This window comes from Pipistrellus hanaki (genome assembly GCF_964339955.1).
Source record: "Pipistrellus hanaki genome assembly, chromosome: 1".
Lineage (NCBI taxonomy): Eukaryota > Metazoa > Chordata > Mammalia > Chiroptera > Vespertilionidae > Pipistrellus > Pipistrellus hanaki.
In genome coordinates this window covers 7266003-7288217 of record NC_140503.1, presented here as the reverse complement: position 1 = coordinate 7288217, position 22215 = coordinate 7266003, and the positions used below count along the sequence as shown (strand labels likewise).

The following is a 22215-nucleotide window of genomic DNA, read 5'->3' as shown; positions in this document are numbered from 1 at the left end:
GTTTATAATATATGAAGAAGCAAAATGTATGCCAACAATAGCAAAAAGGCTGGGAGAGAAGAAATGGAAGTGTGCTGTTGTAAACTTATATTCTATGTGAAGTATTATAGTATGTTATGCCTGAGGGAAATTAAAGATGTAATTGAGAAAAATTAAATAAATGAGATCAAACAATAATACTTATAGTTAAAAAGCCAACAAAGGAGATAAAATGGAACCATAAGGAGTATTCAGCTGACCTAAAAGAAAGCAGAACAAAAGAAAAAAGGAACCGAGAACAAATGGGACAAATAGAAAAAAATATAGCAAGATGGTAGATTTCAACTCAACACATGAATACTCACAATGAAAGTAAATGGCTTAAATGCTCTTATAAAAAAGTGAAGATTGTCTGACTGATTATAAAAGCAAAAAAGGCAACACTCAACCAAAAAAAATAAATGTGGAAAAGGACATATAACACTAACACTAGTCAAGGGAGAGCTGGAGTGACTATAGTTACATGAGACAAAATAGATTTTGGAGTAAATAATATTACCGGGAATAAAGAAGATAATTTTATAATGATAAAGAAGTTAATTCAACTTATAAATAATACTAATATTTATACCAAATAACATGAAATGAACCCTGCTAGAACTTCAAGAAAAAATAGACAATAAACAATTAGAATTAGAAAATAAACAGCCTCAATTACAACAGTACCTCCCAAAAAAACAACAACAAAACTTACTTATGAGTCTAAAAAGATACATGTTGGATCTGTATGCTGAAAACTATAAAACAAAGAAGAGCAAAATGGGAAGATATACTGTGCTCATGGACTGAAAGGTTCAATATTGCTAAGCTATCAAGTCTCTCCAAATCTACATGTTCAATGCAATCCAATCAAAACCCCTGATGGGTTATTTTGTAGACAATGACAAGTTGGTTCTAAAATTTAAATGGAGGAGACTGGAGAAGAATCCAAGATGGCCGCATAGGTAAACACCTAACTGCAGCCTCACACAACAATTTCAATAAAATACAAAATGGACATTATCAGTACTACAGGAAAGTCGATTGACTGGAAATTCTATAACGAGAAGGAAAGAGAAAACCAGAAGAAAAATCAAGAGGAGCTGTAAAAGCCTAAGGTATGAAGACATGTTGCGCACATGGAGAGGACGGAGCCAAAGAGGTGGGGGAGGCTTAGTGCCTGCCTGCCGTTCCCTAGTGGAAGGAGATAAAAGCTCCGACTGTGCTGAACCCCAGATCCGACAGCACTGAACCCCAGACCCTGGGGACCCAGGCTCATACAGAGAGAGCCTGGGCTGTGAGGCGGAATCTCAGGGGAGTGGCAAAAGGCAGTTCCGGAGGTGCGTACATTGTGCGCAGAGAATGGACGGTTGACTGTGCCGCTGGATTGTCCTAGCGGGAAGGAGACAAAAGCTCCAGACTGCTCTGAACTCCACTTCCAACCCCACTTCCAACTGAACTGAACCCCAGTTCCAGGCTCATAGGGGGAGAGCCTAGACTGTTTGGTAGCGGGTGAAACTCGAGGGCACCTTTCTCTCAGAGGTGCTTGCAGCGAGTAACGAAGGAACACTGAGATTCAGGAACCTCATAGGGCAGGGCTGACGGAAGCCAAGGCTGTAGGCTCCACCCTGAAACTCCGCCCCATCCATGCTGAACACAGAGACTTTTAAGGGAAGCTGCGAAAATGCTGAGACAAGGAAACAGATCACAAATGCAAGAAATGGAGGACAAAAAGCGACTGGATATAGAGTTCAAAACCACACTTATAAGGTTTTTCAAGAATTTCCTAGAAAAGGCCAATAAAATAAATGAGGCCTATGAGGATATGAAAAGGGATCAACTAGAAATAAAGATTACATTGTCTGAAATAAAAAATATTATACAGAGTCCTAAAAACAGAATGGAAGATCGCAAGAATCAAGTCAAAGATTTGGAACATAAAAAGCCAGAAGACACTCCTCCGCAGAAGCAAGAAGACAAGAGAATCCAGAAAGTTGAAGATAGTGTAAGAAACCTCTGGGACAACTTCAAGTGAACCAACATCAGAATTATGGGGGCCCCAGAAGAAGAGAGAGAGCAAGATACTGAAAACATACTGAAAGAAATAGTGACAGAAAACTTCCCCCACCTGGTGAAAGAATTAGACTTACAAGTCCAGGTAGCGCACAGAACCCCAAATAAAAGGAATCCAAAGAGGACCACACCAAGACACATCATAATTAAAATTCCAAGAGCAAAAGACAAAGAGATAATATTAAAAGCAGCAAGAGCAAAGCAGGTAGTTACCTATAAAGAAAGGAGCATCCATACAATTGTCAGCTGATTTCTCAACAGAAACCCTGCAGGCCAGACGGGAATGGCAAGAAATATTCAAGGTGATGAATAGCAAGAACCTACAGCCAAAAATACTCTACCCAGCAAAGCTAGCACTCAGAATTGAAGGCCAGATAAAGAGCTTCACTAATAAAAAAAAGTTAAAGGAGTTCATCACTGCCAAACCAGAATTATATGAATTGCTAAAGGGGGTTCTTTCGGAAGAGAAAGAAAATAAAGATAAAAATTATGAACAACAAATACGTAACTATCAACAAGTGAATCTAAAAACCAAGGGAATTAAAAAAAATCTGAACAATATTAACTGTTGAATATAATAGAATCAGAGGTATGGAAGGGTAGTGAACTGACGATTCTCGGGGAAAAGGGGAGTGGGAGGTGTGGGAAGAGACTGAACATAAACTGTGCACCTATGGATGAGGACAATGGGGAGTGGGGAAAGGGCAGAGGATGGGGTGGGAACCTGGTGGAGGGGAGCAATGAAGGGGGGTGGGGAATGAGGAACATTTGTAATAATATGAATAAAGATTTATTTTAAAAAATTTAAATGGAAAGTTAAAATATTTAAAAATAGACAAACATTTTTGGAAGAGAGTGAGAGAATTCACACTACCCTACCTCAATATTTACTATAAAGCGACAATAATGAAGACAATATGGTATCAGTGAAGGCTACATTCTGTACTAAAAGGCTACATTCAGTACAAGTCCATTTACATGACATCTTGGAAAAGACAAAATGAAAGAACTGAAGAACAGGTGGATGGTAGTCGGGGATAATGGAGAAGGGAAAGGCCTGACTGCAAAGGAGTAGCATATAGCACTTTTTTTGGAGAGTAATGACTATTCTCTATCTTTAAAAAAATGTTTTTATTGATTTTAGAGAGAGAGGAAGCAAGAGGGAGAGAGGGGGAGAAACACTCATCGGCTGCCTCCTGCATGCCTCACACTGAGGATTAAACCCATAACACAAGGATGTACCCTGACTGGGAATTGAACTGGTGACTCTTCGGTGCATGGGATGATGCCCAACCAAAGAGCCACACCAGCTGGGGGCCCTGTAGACGTCCTTGATATTACACCAAAACTCAACAAGTGGTAGTTTATGAAAGGCCCACTGTTATGTGGAGTCTGAAACCTTATCAACCAGGGTCTGGACTCAATCCCATAAGGTAATTGTGATTTACACTTGTCTTGTCTTGCATTTGAATGGCTCTCTGGCCCATAACCGGCTTTGTAACATCACTAATTGCTCATCTGGAAAATACTGGTCACTGAATTATGTAGAGCCCATTCATTCATGTTGCTGCTAATCTCAACAGGAAAAACTGAGGTACCAGGAAGCTTGCATCAGTGAATAAAAGTTTCCCAAAATTCAAATTTTCATTGGAAAGCTTGAATTAATTGGTCATGGACACAAACACTGTCAGTTATTTTCCTTAAAGTGACACTCTCATTTTATTTTTGAGAAAATGCTTGCTAATTATTCAATTCTGAATAAGCAGTTTCTCTGTCAGTCATCCTTTTAAGTAAAACTGGTATTCTGTGGAAAAAAAAAATGAGTATGCTATTACTTGGTTTTGCTATCAGTGTTTTAACTGTAAAAAAAAAAAAAAAAAAAAAGTATGAAAGCACCTAGCCAGTTTGGCACAGAACATTGGCCAGTGGACTGAAGGGTCACAGGTTGGATTTCGGTCAAGGGCACATACCTCGATTGCAGGCTGGCTATTCTGGCCCTAGTCTGAATGCACGCAGGAGGTAACCAACTGATGTGTCTCTCTCACATCCACGTTCCTCTCTCTCTGTATCTCCCCCTTCCTTCAACTCTCTCTAAAAACCAAAGGAAAAATATCCTCTAGTAAGGTTTAACAAGTAAACAAAAATAGCAAAAAAAGTGTGAAAGCCTGAAAAACAGATGAATTAGATAACCTAATTAGGGAAAAACAGATGGGGGTTATATTTTAAAAGTGCCTGAAATGGAGAGAGAGTGGAGTTGGTGTAATTTAGGCCTGAGAATCCAGATGTTAAGAGTTTCGCCTCTGGTATTGCTCTTTTCCATTCTCATCTCCCTGAACCTAAATTTGTTAAACCTGGAAAAAGGGTCAGGCTAGATGATCGGTAAGGTTCTGTAAAACTTCAGGGCCAAAGTCTATAGTATATAAAAATACACAGTCATGAGGGAAGTGCAAATCCAGAGCAGTGAGACACCACTAAACACCCACCATGACGCTGTCATAAAAAAGACATCAACACAGACAACAACATGTGTTGGCGATGATGTGGAGACTCTGGAACCCGCATACACTGCTGAGGACTGTAAACTGGTGCGGCCACTTTGGAAAACAGCCTGGCAGTTCTTCAAAAGGTTAAACACACGGAGTTCATGTAACCCAGCAGTTCGCCCCTAGGTAAATACCCAAGAGAAACGAAAACACATCTGCAAACAAAAGTTTGTAGACCAATGCTCACAGCAACATTATTCATAACTGCCAAGCAGCAGAAATACCCTTCATCAACGGATGAATGGATAAATCAAACGTTGTTATCAATGTTTCCCTCTCATCATTGATGTTTCTATCTCTCTCTTCCTTTCCCTTCCTCTTTGAAATCAATAAAGATATATATTTGAAAAAAATATATAGCACTCCAGTTTAATATTTGTAAGAAGCAAGTATAAGGATTATAATATCTTTAGAGCTTTGGATTCTTCAAAGTGGAAATTAATATCTAAAAATACTATTACAAAAAGACATCAACCAAGGACTTGTATGCATGCATATGAGCATAACCAATGGACACAGATGTGGGGGGAGGGCATGTGCTGCGGCGGTGGGGGGTAGGAGAGCCTGGGAGAGGTCAATGGGGGAAAATGGAGGCTTATGTAATACTTTAAATAATAAAGAATTTAAATTAAAAAATAAATAAAAATACTATTATAAAACAAAACCACACACATTCTTCCCACCACCCGCTCCCCCCTCTCTCCTTCAAGCAAGCCTGGCAGGTGCTGCTTCAGTGGCGAGCACACTGAGGTATGTGAATGGAACTGAGGGGCCCACATCTCTTCCACCAGGCACGCCTGTGCAGGTGCAGCTGGACAGAGGCCTCCTACTGGATGCTCAAGTTCTACTGAGAGGATCAGAACCACTGCCGGTACCACTCCACCACACTCTCTCCTTGCATCCATGCCTTCTGTCTGTAGAGCAAACCACCACCAGCAAGTAAAACCCTGAGTCCTATCTGCCCATCCCTCATTCCACCCCCGAAGCTCCCCAAAGAGAAAGGCCACGCTCTCCCCTGCATTCCCTCGTCACGGCAGGGAGGGGAGAAGGAACTGTCCCCACTCACTCAGTGACACAGAAAAGCACGCCACGAGCACGTATCTTCATGTGATGATCCAATTTATCCTGCCCAAGGTTTCTCTCTGCACCCTGCTTCCCCCACACGGACATGGCAATCTTGCACGCGTGTCCTCTCCCCACGTTACTTTCTTCACCTGAGTGACGCACTGAGGGTGGCTCACTTGCGGCCTGTCTTCCATGTGAAGCAAAGCTGTGGGCAGGCAGAAATCTGGTCCACTGCTCCATTTCCTCACCACCTGGGCCACGGGGGATGCCCACTGAGTGTCTGCTGAGTGCTGTGGAGGGCACACTGTTCAACCCCGAAATCAAGCATGAATTTCAGGGTCGGGAGCACAGTGAAGACAGCAGGAAGATAATCTAGTGTTAGAACAGGATTTTAACAGGGTGAGAAGTGGGGAGTATTTAATCTAGGAAATGTCATGTGGGAATGGGAATAAAAAAACAAGTGATAAAAATTATTAAAAAAAAACTAAAAGTTTTCAAGACTTAACTACGCTAAATGGTTCTACTAATGTACACTGCCCCCGTGAAATGTGAGTGCCAGACTGATGCAGCAGGTGGGTTTGAACTTGGGTGAAGGGCAGGCACCTGATCTAAACCAGGCCAGCCAAGCCTGTTCTCTGCAGAATCTACTCTCTTGCATTAAGGATGGGACTTGGGCTGCTAACAGCCAAGACTCCTTAAGAACAGAAAAACTTTCCATACATGTGATTTAACATAGGATAAATGTATATGTCTACAAATTTAATACATAATGTATAAATTTTATTTAAAATAAAATAAATTTAATATATTTGATTTAAAAGAATGTAAATCAATGTGGGAAATGGAAAATTCAATACATGGGGTAGGGATGAATGATTTTTCAATTATTTTAGAAGATGATAAAGTTTAATTCCTACCTATAGCATTAAAAAAAAAAAATCCAAAGCATGGGAGAATATATTTGCCAATGTTATATCCGGTAAGGGCCTAATCTCCAAAATTTATAGGGAACTCATACATCTTAACAAAAAGAAGATAAACAATCCAATCAAAAAATGGGCAAAGGACTTAGACACTTCTCGAAAGTGGACATAACAGAATGCCAAGAGAAATATGAAAACATGCTCAAAGTCACTAATCGTCCGAGAGATGCAAATCAAAATGACAATGAGGTATCTTCTTACACCTGTCAGAATGGCTATCATCAACAAATTGACAAACAATAAGTGCTGGTCAGAATGCGGAGAAAAAGGAACCCTCGTACACTGCTGGTGGGAATGGAGACTGGTGCAGCCACTGTGGAGAACAGTATGAACTTTCCTCAAAAAATTAAAAAGGAAACCTCCCATTTGACCCAGTGATCCCACTCCTAGGAATATATCCCAAAAAATCAGAAACACCAATCAGAAAGGACATACACACCCCTATGTTCATAGCAGCACAATTTACAATAGCTAAGATTTGGAAACAGCCTAAGTGCCCATCAGCAGATGAGTGGATTTAAAAACAGTGGTACATCTACACAATGGAATGTTATGCTGCTGTAAAAAAGAAAGAACTTGCTCCTGCACACCCCCGCAACCAATGTACATGCCCTTGACCGGAATCGAACCTGGGACCTTTCAGTCCGCAGGCCGACGCTCTATCCACTGAGCCAAACTGGTTTCGGTAAAAGAAAGAACATTTACCATTTGCAACAGCATGGATAGACCTGCAGAGCATTATGCTAAGCAAAATAAGCAAGTCAGAGAAGGATAAGTATTACATGATCTCACTTTTGACTGATGAACAAAAATAGATACAGAGACAGAGAAGTATTGAACAGTCCGTCAAACTTCAGAGGGAAGGCAGGGGAGGATGAGGACTTGTATGCATGCATATAAGCATAACCAATAGACACAGACATTAGCGGGGTGAGGGAATGTGCTGGGAGAATGGGGTGGCCAGGCGAGGTCAATGGGGAATAAAGGAGACATATAATACTATATGTAGTACATTAAACAATAAAGAATTTAAAAAAAAAAAAGCATATTCATAGCCCTAGCAATATTTTGCTTCTTAAGTCAGGTGGTAGGTCCATGGATGTTTATTTTGTTATTCTTTAAATTATATATGTATTTATATTTATCTTTTTGTATGTATGCTACATACCACAAATAATGTTAAAGGTTAAAAAAATTTTAAAAAGTCACAGTATTATAAAAAATAAAATAAAATTCCAGGAGGATTATGAAGTGTACTGTGAACAAGAAAATATGGAAGTATGAGGAGAAAATATCAGAGATTTTTCTTTGTGATTTGGGAGGCCTTCCAAAGTAATTGAAAATTGAAATTAATAAGAGAAAAAAAGATATTCCCCAATCTTCCTTACTGTAAATGGGTAAGGTTTTAGAGTATTTACCGTTCAGTATATGTACCTGTGACTAATCTTCAGGTATGAGTTTGGGGAAGGAACTTACTCGGCCTTCACAGCCCTAGTCTGACAATACACTGGTAAATTTGGAACTTTAAAGAGTTTACAATAATATATTAAAATAATCAAATTGATCTCAATTCCTGACATAACAGATTGTGAATTACAAAAAGAACATTACTCTCAACTTCTTTTCCAAAGCAAACATACAAAAGTGAGGAATATACACATTTTAGGTCAACAGGTCTAGTCAATTCTGAAATATACAGCTTTGGGCGGGGGGCCAGGGGTGGGAGGAGAAGAATCTCTGAATGTAAGGAGTTCAATGAAACTAAGAATTTAAAATTTTATCTTAACAAGGACTCCCCAATAACTGAAGAGTACTAATTTCAAAGACAGATAAAATATCAAAGATTCAAAAAGAATGAGAAACGAGTTCAGTGGCAAACAGTAAGTTTTAATAACTTGAGGCCTCGTATGAAATGTTTCCAGGTGGCACCCACTGAGGTCACAGTGGGAGCATGCAAAGAACCCGAAACAGGCTGTGAAGTAGGAGACAGCAGAGACCGAGATGTGGGGGCTGAATGAAACCAGCCATGAGTTCACTGGAGGACAGAGATCCATGTGTCTTGACATGGCACTGACAGATGGAGGCTGGCTCAGCCAATCAGGATGGACTATCCTGATACCAGCTGGGTCCCATCACTATCTGCACTGAACCCACCACTAGAATTTTCCTGTACATGGAGAACATGTTTACTTCTATATTATATATGGACATTATTATATTAAGGTTATATTAAAACACACACAAAATTTAAAGATAATAAGTAGAAATAAAAATTCTTACATTTCTATCCCATTAAGTGACTGTAAGGATTAAATAATTTTTAAAAATATATTTTTTATTGATTTTTTACAGAGAGGAAGAGAGAAGGATAGAGAGCTAGAAAAATTGATGAGAGAGAATCATCGATCAGCTGCCTCTTGCATACCCCCTTTTGGGGATGTGCCTGCAACCAAGGTACATGCCCTTGACCGGAATCGAACCCGGGATCTTTCAGTCCGTAGGCTGACGCTCTATCTACTGAGTCAAACAGATTTTGGCAGGATTAAATAATTTAACTCTTCAATGGGTCCCTAGATGGCACCCGATTTCCCTCACTGATATCATCACGATAATCCAGGGCACGTTGCAAAGATTTCCATTTTTCAAGGTGGAAGCACAAACTCTGGAACAGGAGGACTTTTTGTGGGAAGGGCTGTGTTAGGCTTCAGTATCTCAGCTTATTCTAAGTTGTCAGAGTCCTAGTGTAGCTCAGGGTCAGGACGCGCTGGTTAAGCTGCAATCACTTACCATATGGACCACTTCCGGATAGATAGGCTCTGTGATCACATTCCGATTATGGGTGATGTATTCCACCATCTCACTTAAAGCAGCTCGTTTTACTTCCTTCCACTTTAGGTCGCTTAGTGGATCGGAAACAAAGTCAAAGAGGACACAACACTGACGTAATTTCTGGATAAAAAGCTTCTCTTGTTCAGCAGGAGGAACATCTGAAAAGCAGAAAACAAAGAATATTGATCGCAAAAAATGTTTAACCCCAAATTATTGCGAAACACTTTAAGGTTTCTACTATTTTTAGTCTGAATAAATATTCAAGAAAAAAGAAGTGGGATGAGGTGAACAGAGGTTAAACAGCCCTTAAATAAATGAAAAGAAAAAGAACACTCTAGTCACTGCTCAGATCGTATGCTTCATATATAAAATTCCAATATTTCTTACGTCTAAAACCACGTTGAGTGCTGTTCAAAACAAATTCCCTCTAGATGCATTCATTTGAATATTACCTGAGCACCAGTCACCACCATGTGAGCAAGGGAACAAGAGCCAAATGAGGGGCAGGGACACTCACACCAACATGACAGCTGGTCACAGGTGCAGACAAGGTAAGAAAAGGTCACACGAAAGATGTCCCCTCAGCCAAAACCGGTTTGGCTCAGTGGATAGAGCATCAGCCTGCGGACTGAAGGGCCCCGGGTTCGATTCCGGTCAAGGGCATGTACCTTGGTTGCGGGCACATCCCCAATAGGGGGTGTGCAAGAGGCAACTGGTCAATTATTCTCTCTCATCGATGTTTCTAACTCTCTATCCCTCTCTCTTCCTCTCTGTGAAAAATCAATAAAATATATTAAAAAAAGAAAAAAGAAAAGAAAGATGTCCCCTCAGATCTGCTGCTGCTGTAAGCTACAGGGAAGTCCGAAGTTTGTCCAGATGAGCTGCTGCACACCCAGCGGGAGCCTACACCCTGGCGCTCCACAGAGGACCTTCCACTCCTCTTTTTGGGCTCTGGTCAACACGTTACATATGATGGCAGCGACACAGAAAAGTGCAAATAACACAGTCACTGAGTGCTGCCTGGGTCAGGTGCCATCCTAAAAGCTTCCCACGCATTTACACATTGGTTTCACTTATCCTTAGGATGAAACAAGATTAAGAAATAGATCTAGCAGGTCAAGGTAGAGTTGGAAAGTAATGGAGCTCTGGATGTCTTTCCAGAATTCCGGGAAGCTTGGAAAACGATCTGCCAGGGCGAGGTTGACAGCTTCTCGGGGTGAGGATGAGATCAGGGGGATACTAACAATGGGGTTTATTGATACAGGCACTGAAATCTGTCCATGATTTGCCAACTGTCTTAGAAGATTTATGTAACTCAGTGACCAATATTTTCCAAGGGATCAATAAATGGTGTTTCAATATCGTTCAAGGACAAAAGAGCCATTCAAAGAGCAAGAGAGTCCTTTGGATTTTAATGTGATGAAATGTACAGACAACTTATTAATATGGTTTTAGATTCCACATTGCAGGTTCCTTCAGGAAACTACCCATTGTTAAGTTTGGTGTAATATCAAAGAAAACATCCACAACAATCTGAGCAGACTATTAAAATACTCCTCTTCCCAGTCATGCCTTCCTACACTTCAACCAAAACGGAACTCAGAGGCACCCAGGAGAATCCAGCTATCTCCTATGAAGCCAGGCATTGAAGATTTGGAAAAAAAATAAAACAATGCCGCCCTCTCATTAGAGTTGTTTTAGAAAACATGGCTATTTTCATAACAGTATATTATTTCTGTTCACATGCAATAGGTAAGCCATTTTAGTAATAATTAATGAATAATGCTAATTGTTCATTATTTTTGTGCAGTTTAATTTCAAATGTGGTCACTATTGGTAGCTACACCCACATCACAAAAGCTTTGTGGAGTCCCATATACTTTCTCCTAATGTGAAGGGATCCTGAGACGGAATGTGCTCAGACCACTGGCCCACACCTGCCTGCCCCTAGGGTGTGCCCGCTGGGACCACCACCTCTTTCCCATTGAGCCCTCTGGCTCCTCTTTCCAGCCCTAACTGTCCACCTCCTGCTCAGAGTTCTTCTACAGGCCTCTCCTCATTCCAAGTTAGAGTGGATGTGTTACTCTGAGCTGGCCACTTAGCACTTCCTGTTGCTCTAAACAGGTAGCTATCTTCCCCAACTAGAAGCTTTTGGAGGGCAGGTGCCAGGTTATGATGTTTTTCTGCCTGAATTGAACCACTTTGGGGGAAACTTTGGCTCCCTTGCTTCCTGTACTGCATGCAGCAGGGCAAAGGCATTAAGGCCTCCAGAATACTTAGGAGACCATGGGAATCAAAATTTGATTCGTAAATACTGTAATCACTCAGTGATTATGCAACCATTTTAACTGAGTAACGTCATTACAATGTTTGCGTCTCTTACCATTAAAACATCCAGCCTTTTCCAATGAAAAGCTTTCATTTTCTGAATGGCCTCCTTGCCTGACTTCAACCCTCACTCACTTTTATACTTTGTTCAGCCTCCAGTTTGCAGGATTACCTTATGAGCTCATTCTGTAGCCACAGCTTGTATATTTGGAACCTTTGGGTATTCTCACGTTCTTGACAGTGCAGGAAAGCCTGTATTTAACCCATGACACTGCGTGGCTTTGAAGAAGTGGCGGGTGAGTCCTCTAAGCACACTCCATGGACCTTGTAAGGACAGTGCCAGGCAGACACCACCGTACCACGTGGAGATGAGAGCACACACACACACTGAGAGCCCAAATGTCTTGCTCACGGCCACCACAGCGCTAAGTGGCACAGCACAGACGTGACTGTACAATATATTCTAACGCAAGTGCTTCGGAAGGCAAGGTGATGCTGGGGTCATTCCAGGCACCTAAGTCTTACATGCACCAAAAGGTCCTGAAAGCATCAGCCACTTTTAAACACAGGACAGAACCGACATTCAAAAAGATGACTCAGTTGTCACCAAAACATGAAAACAAATCCATTATAATTAAGAAGAGCAAATTAAAATCCCCTTTCCCCCCATAAAATTTCTATTTAAAATTCCTCAAAAAAGGCAAGAAAATATCAAATTTGTAGAAATTATATAAATTCTTCCAGGGTTCCAAACAGTGGAGATGTTACTGTACTATTTTTGTTTATAGTTTATAAAAGTTTCTGATTATTATCTCATGGGTTCTCTTTATTTTTTAAAACCTCATTTGGCTATTTTTGCAATTTCACTATTTAAAAAAAAATCTGTATCATTATAGTAAAATTGAGCACAACAACAATAACATCCCTAATCTCTGTCAGATATTTCCATATGTGTTCTGAATGCCACTTAATTTAGCTTCTTATTGGTCAGTGTACTGAAAAGTCTTACTTTCTGCTTTGTTAATAGGATTGCACCACTGGGGAGTGCAGGTGGTGAAAGAATAGGCTTTTAGCCTCAATGTATTCTGATGTTTTAACAGTATAAATCAGTTATTTTTGTAATTAAAAAACAAAGTCTTTATAAGTTACCACTGCTAATTTCGAAGGAGGTAAAGAGGTATGACAAAATATAACCTGTACTTGATTCCTTCGATTACCCATGTGATGGGAACCAAATGAGAGAAACTAACCAGGATTGATACTTGGTATGTTATACTTCCATGCTTGGTATCCCAGACTGCCTGACTCTTACATAATCAATCATGACAGTAAGATTTGACCCAACTTTTTCAATTACCTCTTGGAGCAGATTTTTTTTTTTTTTTAAAGAATTTTGAATTCTTCCCATGAATAATAGTGGCTTACTTTAATTTTAAATTATACACAGAGTAATAACCTTGACGCAGTTGTTCCAAAACATACTCAAGTGCAGCCTGTTGGAGTGGCTCATGGACTAGAAAGGGGTGTAAAAAGGACCCCTGCCAGGAAAAGTCCCATGATGCCACCCAAAAGTCCAACACTATATTGAAACTACTGACCTTACAGAAAGAGGAACAGTAAAGAGCTATCACAGAGTTTAGGCTAATAGTCTCAATATGATATTAATACTTCCTCTTATTATTTATGAAACTAAGAGCTGTAACATTCTTCTACACAAATACTACCACAAGCATCTTAGGTTTGTATGTCTTTATACCCTCTCACCCCTCCCCGGCATTTTCACTGATTTGCTATGGTGAACTTGTGATACTTTCCAATTATTTCAAGGCCAATCCTTAATGATATCAGGAGCAAAACGTATGGGCATCCTTGTGCAAAAGCTGTAGGGGGAGAAGGGAAGAAGACTGACCATGGCATTGGAAATAACATAAGGTGGATTTAAGAATGTACGCATATTATTTTAAGAACATATTTATAAAGGGAATCCTGTAGCTAACAAGTGATGAATGGATGCTTAGTGAAGGTTACCATGAGAGCAGAAGGGAGCACCATTTCTGGCTCGGCAGGTGTTCCTGGTCCCACAGTGCATCAGTAGCACCGAGCAAGCTACACAGAGTGGGCTTGTTCCACTGACTCCTGACCTCCAACATGGGGGCAAGCCCCGGTCATCCAAGGTGACAACCAACTTCCACTTTATTTTCTTCTGCTACAAAGAATAAAAAAGTCGGCGGTGCTAACATTTACTATACAAACTGATACATGCTGGAGGTGTGTGCTTGAGACTGCTCTGCAGCCACGCATGTGTGATCAGTCTGGAGACCTGAGAGACAGTAAGAAGCCTCACAGTTAGTACCCGGCAATTCAAAGTGACCAATCATATCACACCACCTGCACAGCTGCTGCAAGCAATGTGTACAACACTTCCAGAGGGACTGACAGGCATGACGTAAGGCACCGTAATAGGATAAGGCTGAATTACCAAACTGTCTGGTATATATGAAGAGACACCATGTGCACTCTGTTGGTGACAGATTAAAAAAAAACAAACAAAAACAGCCACACCCACTCCCACAAGACGAGTTTTGGTGGTGAAAAAAAACCACTCCCGAGACACAAAAGGACCGGATCTCTGCGGGACAGGTGCACATGAACCAGGCTGTTCTGGTGCAGAGAGGATGTCTTCCCCAAAGTAACTGTGACCCCAATGAAACAGACAGAGCTACAAACACTACAGGCCTAGGGCCATGGTCGGCAAACTGCGGCTCTCGAGCCACATGCGGTTCTTTGGCCCCTTGAGTGTGGATCTTCAACAAAATACCACGGCCTGGGCGAGTCTATTTTGGAGAAGTGCCGTTAGAAGAAGTTTAAGTTTAAAAAATTTGGCTCTCAGAAAAAATTTCAATCGTTGTCCTGTTGATATTTGGCTCTGTTGACTAATGAGTTTGCCGACCACTGGCCTAGAGGATGCCAATTCAGGAGATGTCCACAGGTGCGCTCAGGAGGGTACGAACTACTGCCTGGTCACCCACATGCTATTGGCTAAGCAGACCTCGTGTCGCCATACCATCTGAGTGTTCATCTGCCTTCCCAAGAGCTTAGTGTGTGGGGCCTCTGAAAGTTAACGGAAACGAACGAGCAATCTCTCCAAAGCAAAGAGCCAAACCTTCAGCTGTGTGTCATCTTGCTTTTCTAATACATCTATTCTTAGTACAAAGTGAACAGGAATAAAGTTATATCAACCAACAGTCTGGAGTAAATTTGGTGCTCTTCATTAAAATGTACTAAATTTCACTCAACTTGATTTCCTATAGGAGGGAACTTAGCAGATGGCACATTTCCCCCACCAAGAAAACAATGCTCAGCAATATGATTTTGTTTATGAAAGAGAAAATTCACCCACCATTTACTGTAGTGACCACTGTCCTCTGGCCTAGGCACGTGTCTGCAGGCGTGGGCACTCTTTGGTAGCGGTCACTGCTCCCTGCACCTGCACCACAGAGCCTTGGAGTAAGACTCACTGTCTGTGGACTCTGCCCTTTGCCTTGTTCTGCTCCATGCCTCAGCTATTCTTGGCTTTTATATTTCCTACATTGATCTGGAGAGAGTGGAGGTCTTTGCAACACATAATTTTTTAGATTTATCCTTAGGTATCTGTTGTACCAGAAATCTAGACAACCGAAAAGCTTCACTAATGAAGACAGCCAAACCTGAAATGCCACAGAGAGCAGAGTCCGGAACAGGCCTGTGTGCATGTGGATACATGGCTTATGATGAGTGGATTACAGAGCAGTGAAAAAAGGCCAGTCTTTAAATATATGATGCTGGAACAAGCTGGTACTAGGGATGAAAAAGAAGGAGAAAGGAAGGAAAAGCAAAGAAAGATGGGGAGGAAGGGGGATGGGGAAGGGAGAGGTGAGGGGTGTGGGAGAAGGAAAAGAAAAGAAAAGTTGGATTACATCCTATATAATAAAACCTTAATATGCAAATCAACCGACCAGTGGGTCAACTGGTCACTATGATGCGCTCTGACCACCAGGGGGCAGATGCTCAAAGCAGGACTGTGTGCTCCCACAGGGGGAGTGCTGCTCAGCCAGAAGCTGGGCTCATGGCTGGCAAGAGCAGTGGCGGTGGTGGGAGTCTCTCCAGCCTTCATGGCAGTGCTAAGGAACAGTGAGCTGAGCAGTAAGGAGCAGCGAGCAAACAGGCGGTAAGGGGTGAGGGTTCTCAGACTGTGAGAGGGACCCTGGATTGTGAGAGGGATGTCCGCCTGCCACCTTAGGCCCGATCCCCAGGGGGATCCAGCAGGTGGACATCTCCCAAGGGGTCCCGGACTGTGAGAGGGCACAAGTCAGGCTGAGGGACCATCCTCCTCTCCAGTGCATGAATTTTGTGCACCAGTGCTCTAGTTACATATAAAAATAAGCTTCTGGAAGGTTAGGACTTAAATCTAAAAAAGAGCTTGAATGCTTTTATAAAGTAATGCAGAAAAATTATTATGTAAAGGACGAGGTAGAGAAGAACTTAAGATATAAAAACAGGAATTTTAAAAGACTGATAAACTGAATTATATAAAATCAAACATTTTATTTTTCATCAAGACACCACCAAGAATAAAAAGACAAACCACAGAGTAGGGGAACTACCTGAATACATATAGCCAATGAATTCATATGAAAAATATATGAACTTTTCCAATAAATCAGTAAGAAAAATCCAGAGTATCAAGAGAAAAGTAGGCAAAAGTCTTAAGCAGGAACTTCACAAAATGTACCCAAATGGCTAATCACGTATGAAAAGATTGTCACCCATTAGTAACTAGAGAAATGCAAACGGAAACCACAATGAGATACCATTAGACACCCAACACACAGAAGATGCATAGTGGTGGGAGGTCCTGGGCAGGAGTTCCCACAGTGCTGAGCGGGCTGCAGATCGGGTGGAGTGCAGGGCAGACACATGCTCTGTGGCACATAACGCACTCAATTAGGCGCGCGCACACACACACACACACACACACACACACACACACACGCTCAACAACGTAGGTAAGAGAATGTTCACAGCAGCCCCATGTCCATCAGTAGTGGTTATCTTACAATATTCCAAAACTATGAAGATGAATGAAGAACAGTTATACATAATAAGGATAAATCTTACAAAAGACTGTTGAGTGAAAGAGGGGAGATAAAAAGGATTAATTCAGTATGATTTCATTTACATAAAGCATAGAAATGGCATCCTGAAACCAATATAAGACCTAAGAAGGAGCTTTTGGGTGCCTGGTCTGACTAGTGGTTACATGAGCAATTACTTTATAATTATTCATTGTACACGTTTTATATGCTTCTGTTTGTGAGTTATATTTTAAATTATAAAGGCTACATAATATGTGCATATGGCAAAAAAACACCCACACCCTCTTTCCTCCCAAAGGCATCCATTGTTACCACTTGGTGTGTCCCCAGAGCTGCTCCATGCACACAGCCCAGGCATACTGTATGTACATGTAAGCCTTTCTACAAGGCTCTAGATGACTCAACACTGAAAACCTCCAAACTAACCTTGAAACACATGCACACAAGTGCACTCCCAACACATTTTTTAAAAAAATATATATTTTATTGATTTTTTACAGAGCGGGAGAGAGAGGAATATAGAGTTAGGAACATCAATGAGAGAGAATCATTGATCAGCTGCCTCTTGCATACCCCCTACTGAGGATGTGCCCGCAACCAAGGTACATGCCCTTGACCAGAATCGAACCTGGGACCTTTCAGTCCGCAGGCTGATGCTCTATCCACTGAGCCAAACTGGTTTCGGCCCAACACATTTTCTAACGTTCCTCTACAATGTAGAGTCTACATAGTGCTTATGTTGAAGAATTTAACATGGGTATTGTTGTGTTTTATTTTTAAATGAAAAAAATTTCCCAATCAAGATGAAGTTCTAAGTGATCTCTAATTATTTTCCATTTATATAAAGTTTCTCCTTCTTCCTGATTTTTCTAAGAAAATATAAGCAATTATGATCCCAAACGTGTAATATAAACTGGGGGTATGACTATCTTATCAGATCTAATGCATCTGGTGTGAAGCAACTGAGACATGGAAACAGGTTTGAGTGGGTACAATCCTGAGTACGTAGCCTGTATCATAAGGAATTAAAAAATTTATCCAACATGCATGCCAGGCACTGTTCTAGACACTGACAGTTACCTGTGGCAGACTGAGGCCCAAAAATAATGTTGAAAATTCCGGAGATAAACAATTCATAAGTTTCAAATCGTGCATCATTCTGAGGAGTATGATAAAATCTTGCGCTGTCCCACTCTGCCCCATCCAGGACACGTCTGATCCCTTTGTCCAGCGTATTCTCGCTGTATGTGCTACAGCCCATTAGTCACTTAGGCGCTGACTCAGTTATCAAATGAACTGTTGTGGTGTCGAGGTAGCTTGTGTTCAAGTCTCCTTCACAGTAGTCTAACACTCTGTCACATGTCCACGTCATTCTCTCACTTCATCTCATCACACAGACACTATCTCATGTCATTACAAGGAGGGTGAGAAAAATACAATACCAATCTTTCGAGAGAACACATTCACATAGTTATTACAGTATATTTTTCTATTTTATTATTCGCTAGTATTAATCTCTGAGGGTGCATAATTCATAAATCAAGGTTTATCATAGCGGTATATGTAAGGAAAAACATAGTATAGGTAAGGTTCAGTACTAGTCATAGTTTCAGGCACCCACTGGGGATGCTGAAACATACTCTCTGTGGATAAGGAAGGGCGACTGTACTTGATCTAAAAGAAAACAACTAATATCTGTGAGAAGTGCTATGACCGAGACATGTGAGGTGCAGTAGGGATCCAGGGGCTGGGGATGGGTTGAGGGAAGCGTTTCCTGGGGGCAGGAGCCATGAGGCTGAGGCCTGCTGTGGAGGCACCGAAGTCCCCTCAGGGGGAAAATGTTATCTATAGGGCCCCACTTCTCAGACCAGAGGGCCTGGAAGTCTTGGGACAAATGAAATAGGGTGCTTTTTCCCGGAAATTCAATTCCTTCCCCAAAAGACAGACCTTAAATTAGGACACTACTGATTCTATTTCACAAGCCCTAAATTAATAATACAGAATCCTTGATCAGAAATTCTCACAGAAGAGGGCCTTTGTCTTGTTCACCACTTCAGCCTTCACACTTCAGCTAAGCACACAGTGGGGCCTCAAATATTTGTTGAATGAACAAATCAGGTAATGAAGGAAACAAATTCAGGTAATTGAACTGAGAGGCAGCATAATTTAAAATCTATTTATATTCCAAGTATCAGAGTAGAATGCAAAGTCTACAAAAACTTAAGATAAAACCAAAAACAAAAAGAAAAAGAGACTGCTAGAAAGAGGCATTTCAGCACTCTGGATCTGTCTCACAGCCAGAGGCACTTTGATAGAGAAATGTGAGCGGTGCTAGGGGTAGAGAGATTCGAATCACACAGGGCTTTTACCAGATGAGCGATACAACCTGATCTGGGAATAAGAAAGATCTGCTCAGAAGGGACTGAGGGACTGAAATTAAAATGCCAGAAGCATGAAGATGTACCTTGGAAGAGAAGGCTGGTCCATGAAACCAGTTTCCCAGTCTTCTCAGGAGGCAACCACAATGCCTGGGTTCTGGTTCCTCAGGTGTGGGCCCGCCAGGGATCATCTTTGGTAACAATGAACTCCGACCCTATAAATCTAACCGTCTACAACTTGAAAGCAAGATGAACATGACGAAATGAAATATTCACTTTATGTATTTGAAGCAATAAGACTAACTTCTATCCTGACCCTTAGCATCCACATAATTTCAAATGTGAGTTAATTCCTAACTCAACTGTTCCTAACTCAATGTTCTTCAAAATGACAATAAACTTCTCAATGTCAAAATGTAGGTATCAGTTTGCCCATTCTAACAAATACATTTTCCAAGTGAACATCCCCCAAATCAAGTTGTGTCTTTCACTTGACAGCTGCTGTCTCCTTCCTTCTTGGTAACCCTTAAAATGGTTTGCCCTCTGCTCGGTAGCACCCAGACCCAAAGAGACACTGTGGTAAGGCTTCAGTGGTTATCTACAATAATAAAAGCGTAATATGCTAATTAGACCAGATGTCCTTCCTTCCGGACAAAGCCTCAGCAGGCGGGGTTGTGGCAGCGGTGAGGGCCGAGGCCCTTGCACGAATTTCGTGCATCAGGTCTCTAGTTATTTCATAAACACTGACCACCCCAAGCACTGTCTACATGACCTAATGTCAAGGAGATGGAGTGACAGTGGTGACTCAAAGTAGACAGGAGTGCTCACTATTGAAGAACGCCATTGCTGGCTACTGTATGGAGCTTCTGTTAGCCAGTGTTCCAAGAGAAAGAGTCAGAAGCAGGGGGCATTCCTCCGTTCCCAGCACTCTAGCCCCTTTTCCAGGTGTCCTGCCTACTATGCTAATTTGCATAGAAATGTGGTCACATTGTAAGGCTGGCCAGCAGTTCCTACATGGATATTTTTGTCTTAAAATAATGTTTTCTTAGAGACAACCAGCATCTAAAAATTCATTGAGTGTTTCCTTTAATTTAAACCCAACTCTGTAGTCCATCAGGGGCCAAGTTTGAGGTGGAAACCAGCTCAGTTTGAGCAGATCTTGTGTAGATCCCATAGCCAAGTTGTTGCCCCAAACCTGAAGCTCTCTCCTCCCTCCTTGGACATTAGAGATCTGCCCTCCTTTCAATTTTCTGTGATTCTTCAGCTTGCCTTTATTTGTACATATAGAAAGGGGTGAATTCACTTTCCACACAACTCCCCCCTCTACCCCCACCAACTCCCACCCACTGCCCCTTTCTCAAAAATTACAGTGTAATTTTATAAGACAGATAATTCCATTTCAAAAACAGTGACTGGAGCCAAGATCTAGCTCGCCTCGCCCTTTGCCCCTGAGAACTGGCATCCTCACCAGGGACTGGGTGGAGAGGGAGTGCGGCACACTGAGATAAGAGAAGGCCAGGAGAAACTGGCTTCCGCAGAAAAGGAAGTGAATTTTTCAGTGAAGAAGTATCCTGGAAGAAACAAATGATTTCTAGTCTAGGTTCCACAATAGTTAAAACAGGGTGAAGTCATATAGCTTACGGAACCTGAGTCTAAGCCTCAGGTTCTGTAAGCTATTGTATATGACCTCTGTAGACCCACATGTTCAGAAACATGACCTCATCTCCTGGGACAGCTGACACGTAAGAGAAATTCAAGTGGTCTTAGCTGAATTTGAAGCCTTGGCTTTTTTATAGGGAAAGATGAAGATGAGTCAGACTCCTAGGAATCTATATATATAAAAGCCTAAGTGACCGTCGATCTGGTGATGTGCATAGACCACCAGGAGGCAGACGCTCAACGCAGGAGCTGCCAAGCTGCAGTGACTTGGCAGCGGCGGTTCTTGGGTGACACACCCTGGAACCAGAGAGGAAGGAGCCCAATTACGGGGTGCATCACCCGAAAACTGCCCTCTCGCAATCTGGAACCCCTCGGGGGATGTCAGGGAGCCAGTTTTGGCCCGATCCTCACGGGCCAGGCCAAGGGACCCCACTGGTGCATGAATTCATGCTCTGGGCCTCTAGTAAAGATATAAATCCCCAAACGGCCTGACTTGTTGACAAGGACCCTGTTTCCTGTTTAGATCTCATTTTGGAATGCCTTGTGGGGAACAGCTAGACACTCCCCATTAGGTCAAGTGAGTTCAACACCTTGAGTGGATCCATCCATATCACTTCAACTTCCACTTAGACTAGCACTTTTGGTGAAACACTAAATATTAATCTTACTTACGTAAATGGTGACCAATTACCAACATAGCTCATTATCTAAAGCATAACGACAGGTACCATTTCAGGAAAAATAGCCAATTTTATCACATATGATGAACAAGGAACTGCCAAAGGAAGATTCCGAAAATTTGAATATGTTTATCAGCAGACAGAACAGTGTAGAGCTGTGGGAAGGACATGCTGAAAATACACACACATTCTTTTCAGTTTCTATTTTAAATCCCTCTTCCCTTTCTCTGTGTCTCAGACAGATACAAGGGTTTTTTTCTGGACACAAGCTCTTTTATGATGAATTCCGGAGGACTGCAGCAAGGGGGAATAATCAAGGGACAACACAGTCAAATAAGCCTCAGGGCCCTAAAGTGATACAGACATCATGACACATACAGGGAACCACAAAATCAGGGACCATGTGTGTTCTCATAGGGAGGAGGAGCAAATGAAAATTGGTGCTAAATCTCTCTAGTCCCCATTCCCAGGATCTGCTGACTCCTCATCTTCACCCCTGTGGGATTAGTATTAGTTAACAGTGT

General features: G+C 41.7%; 1 protein-coding gene across 9 annotated transcripts in view; it reads right to left on the bottom strand.

Moving 5' to 3' along the window:
* PPP2R5C (protein phosphatase 2 regulatory subunit B'gamma) overlaps positions 1 to 22215 on the bottom strand; it is a 138654-nt gene that overhangs the window by 44799 nt on the left and 71640 nt on the right. For all 9 annotated transcript variants that reach the window (XM_084869739.1, XM_084869736.1, XM_084869740.1 and 6 more), the window contains one exon: positions 9470 to 9669. In XM_084869739.1, the coding sequence (XP_084725865.1) occupies positions 9470 to 9669 (200 nt within the window). The remainder of the gene's footprint in view (positions 1 to 9469; positions 9670 to 22215) is intronic.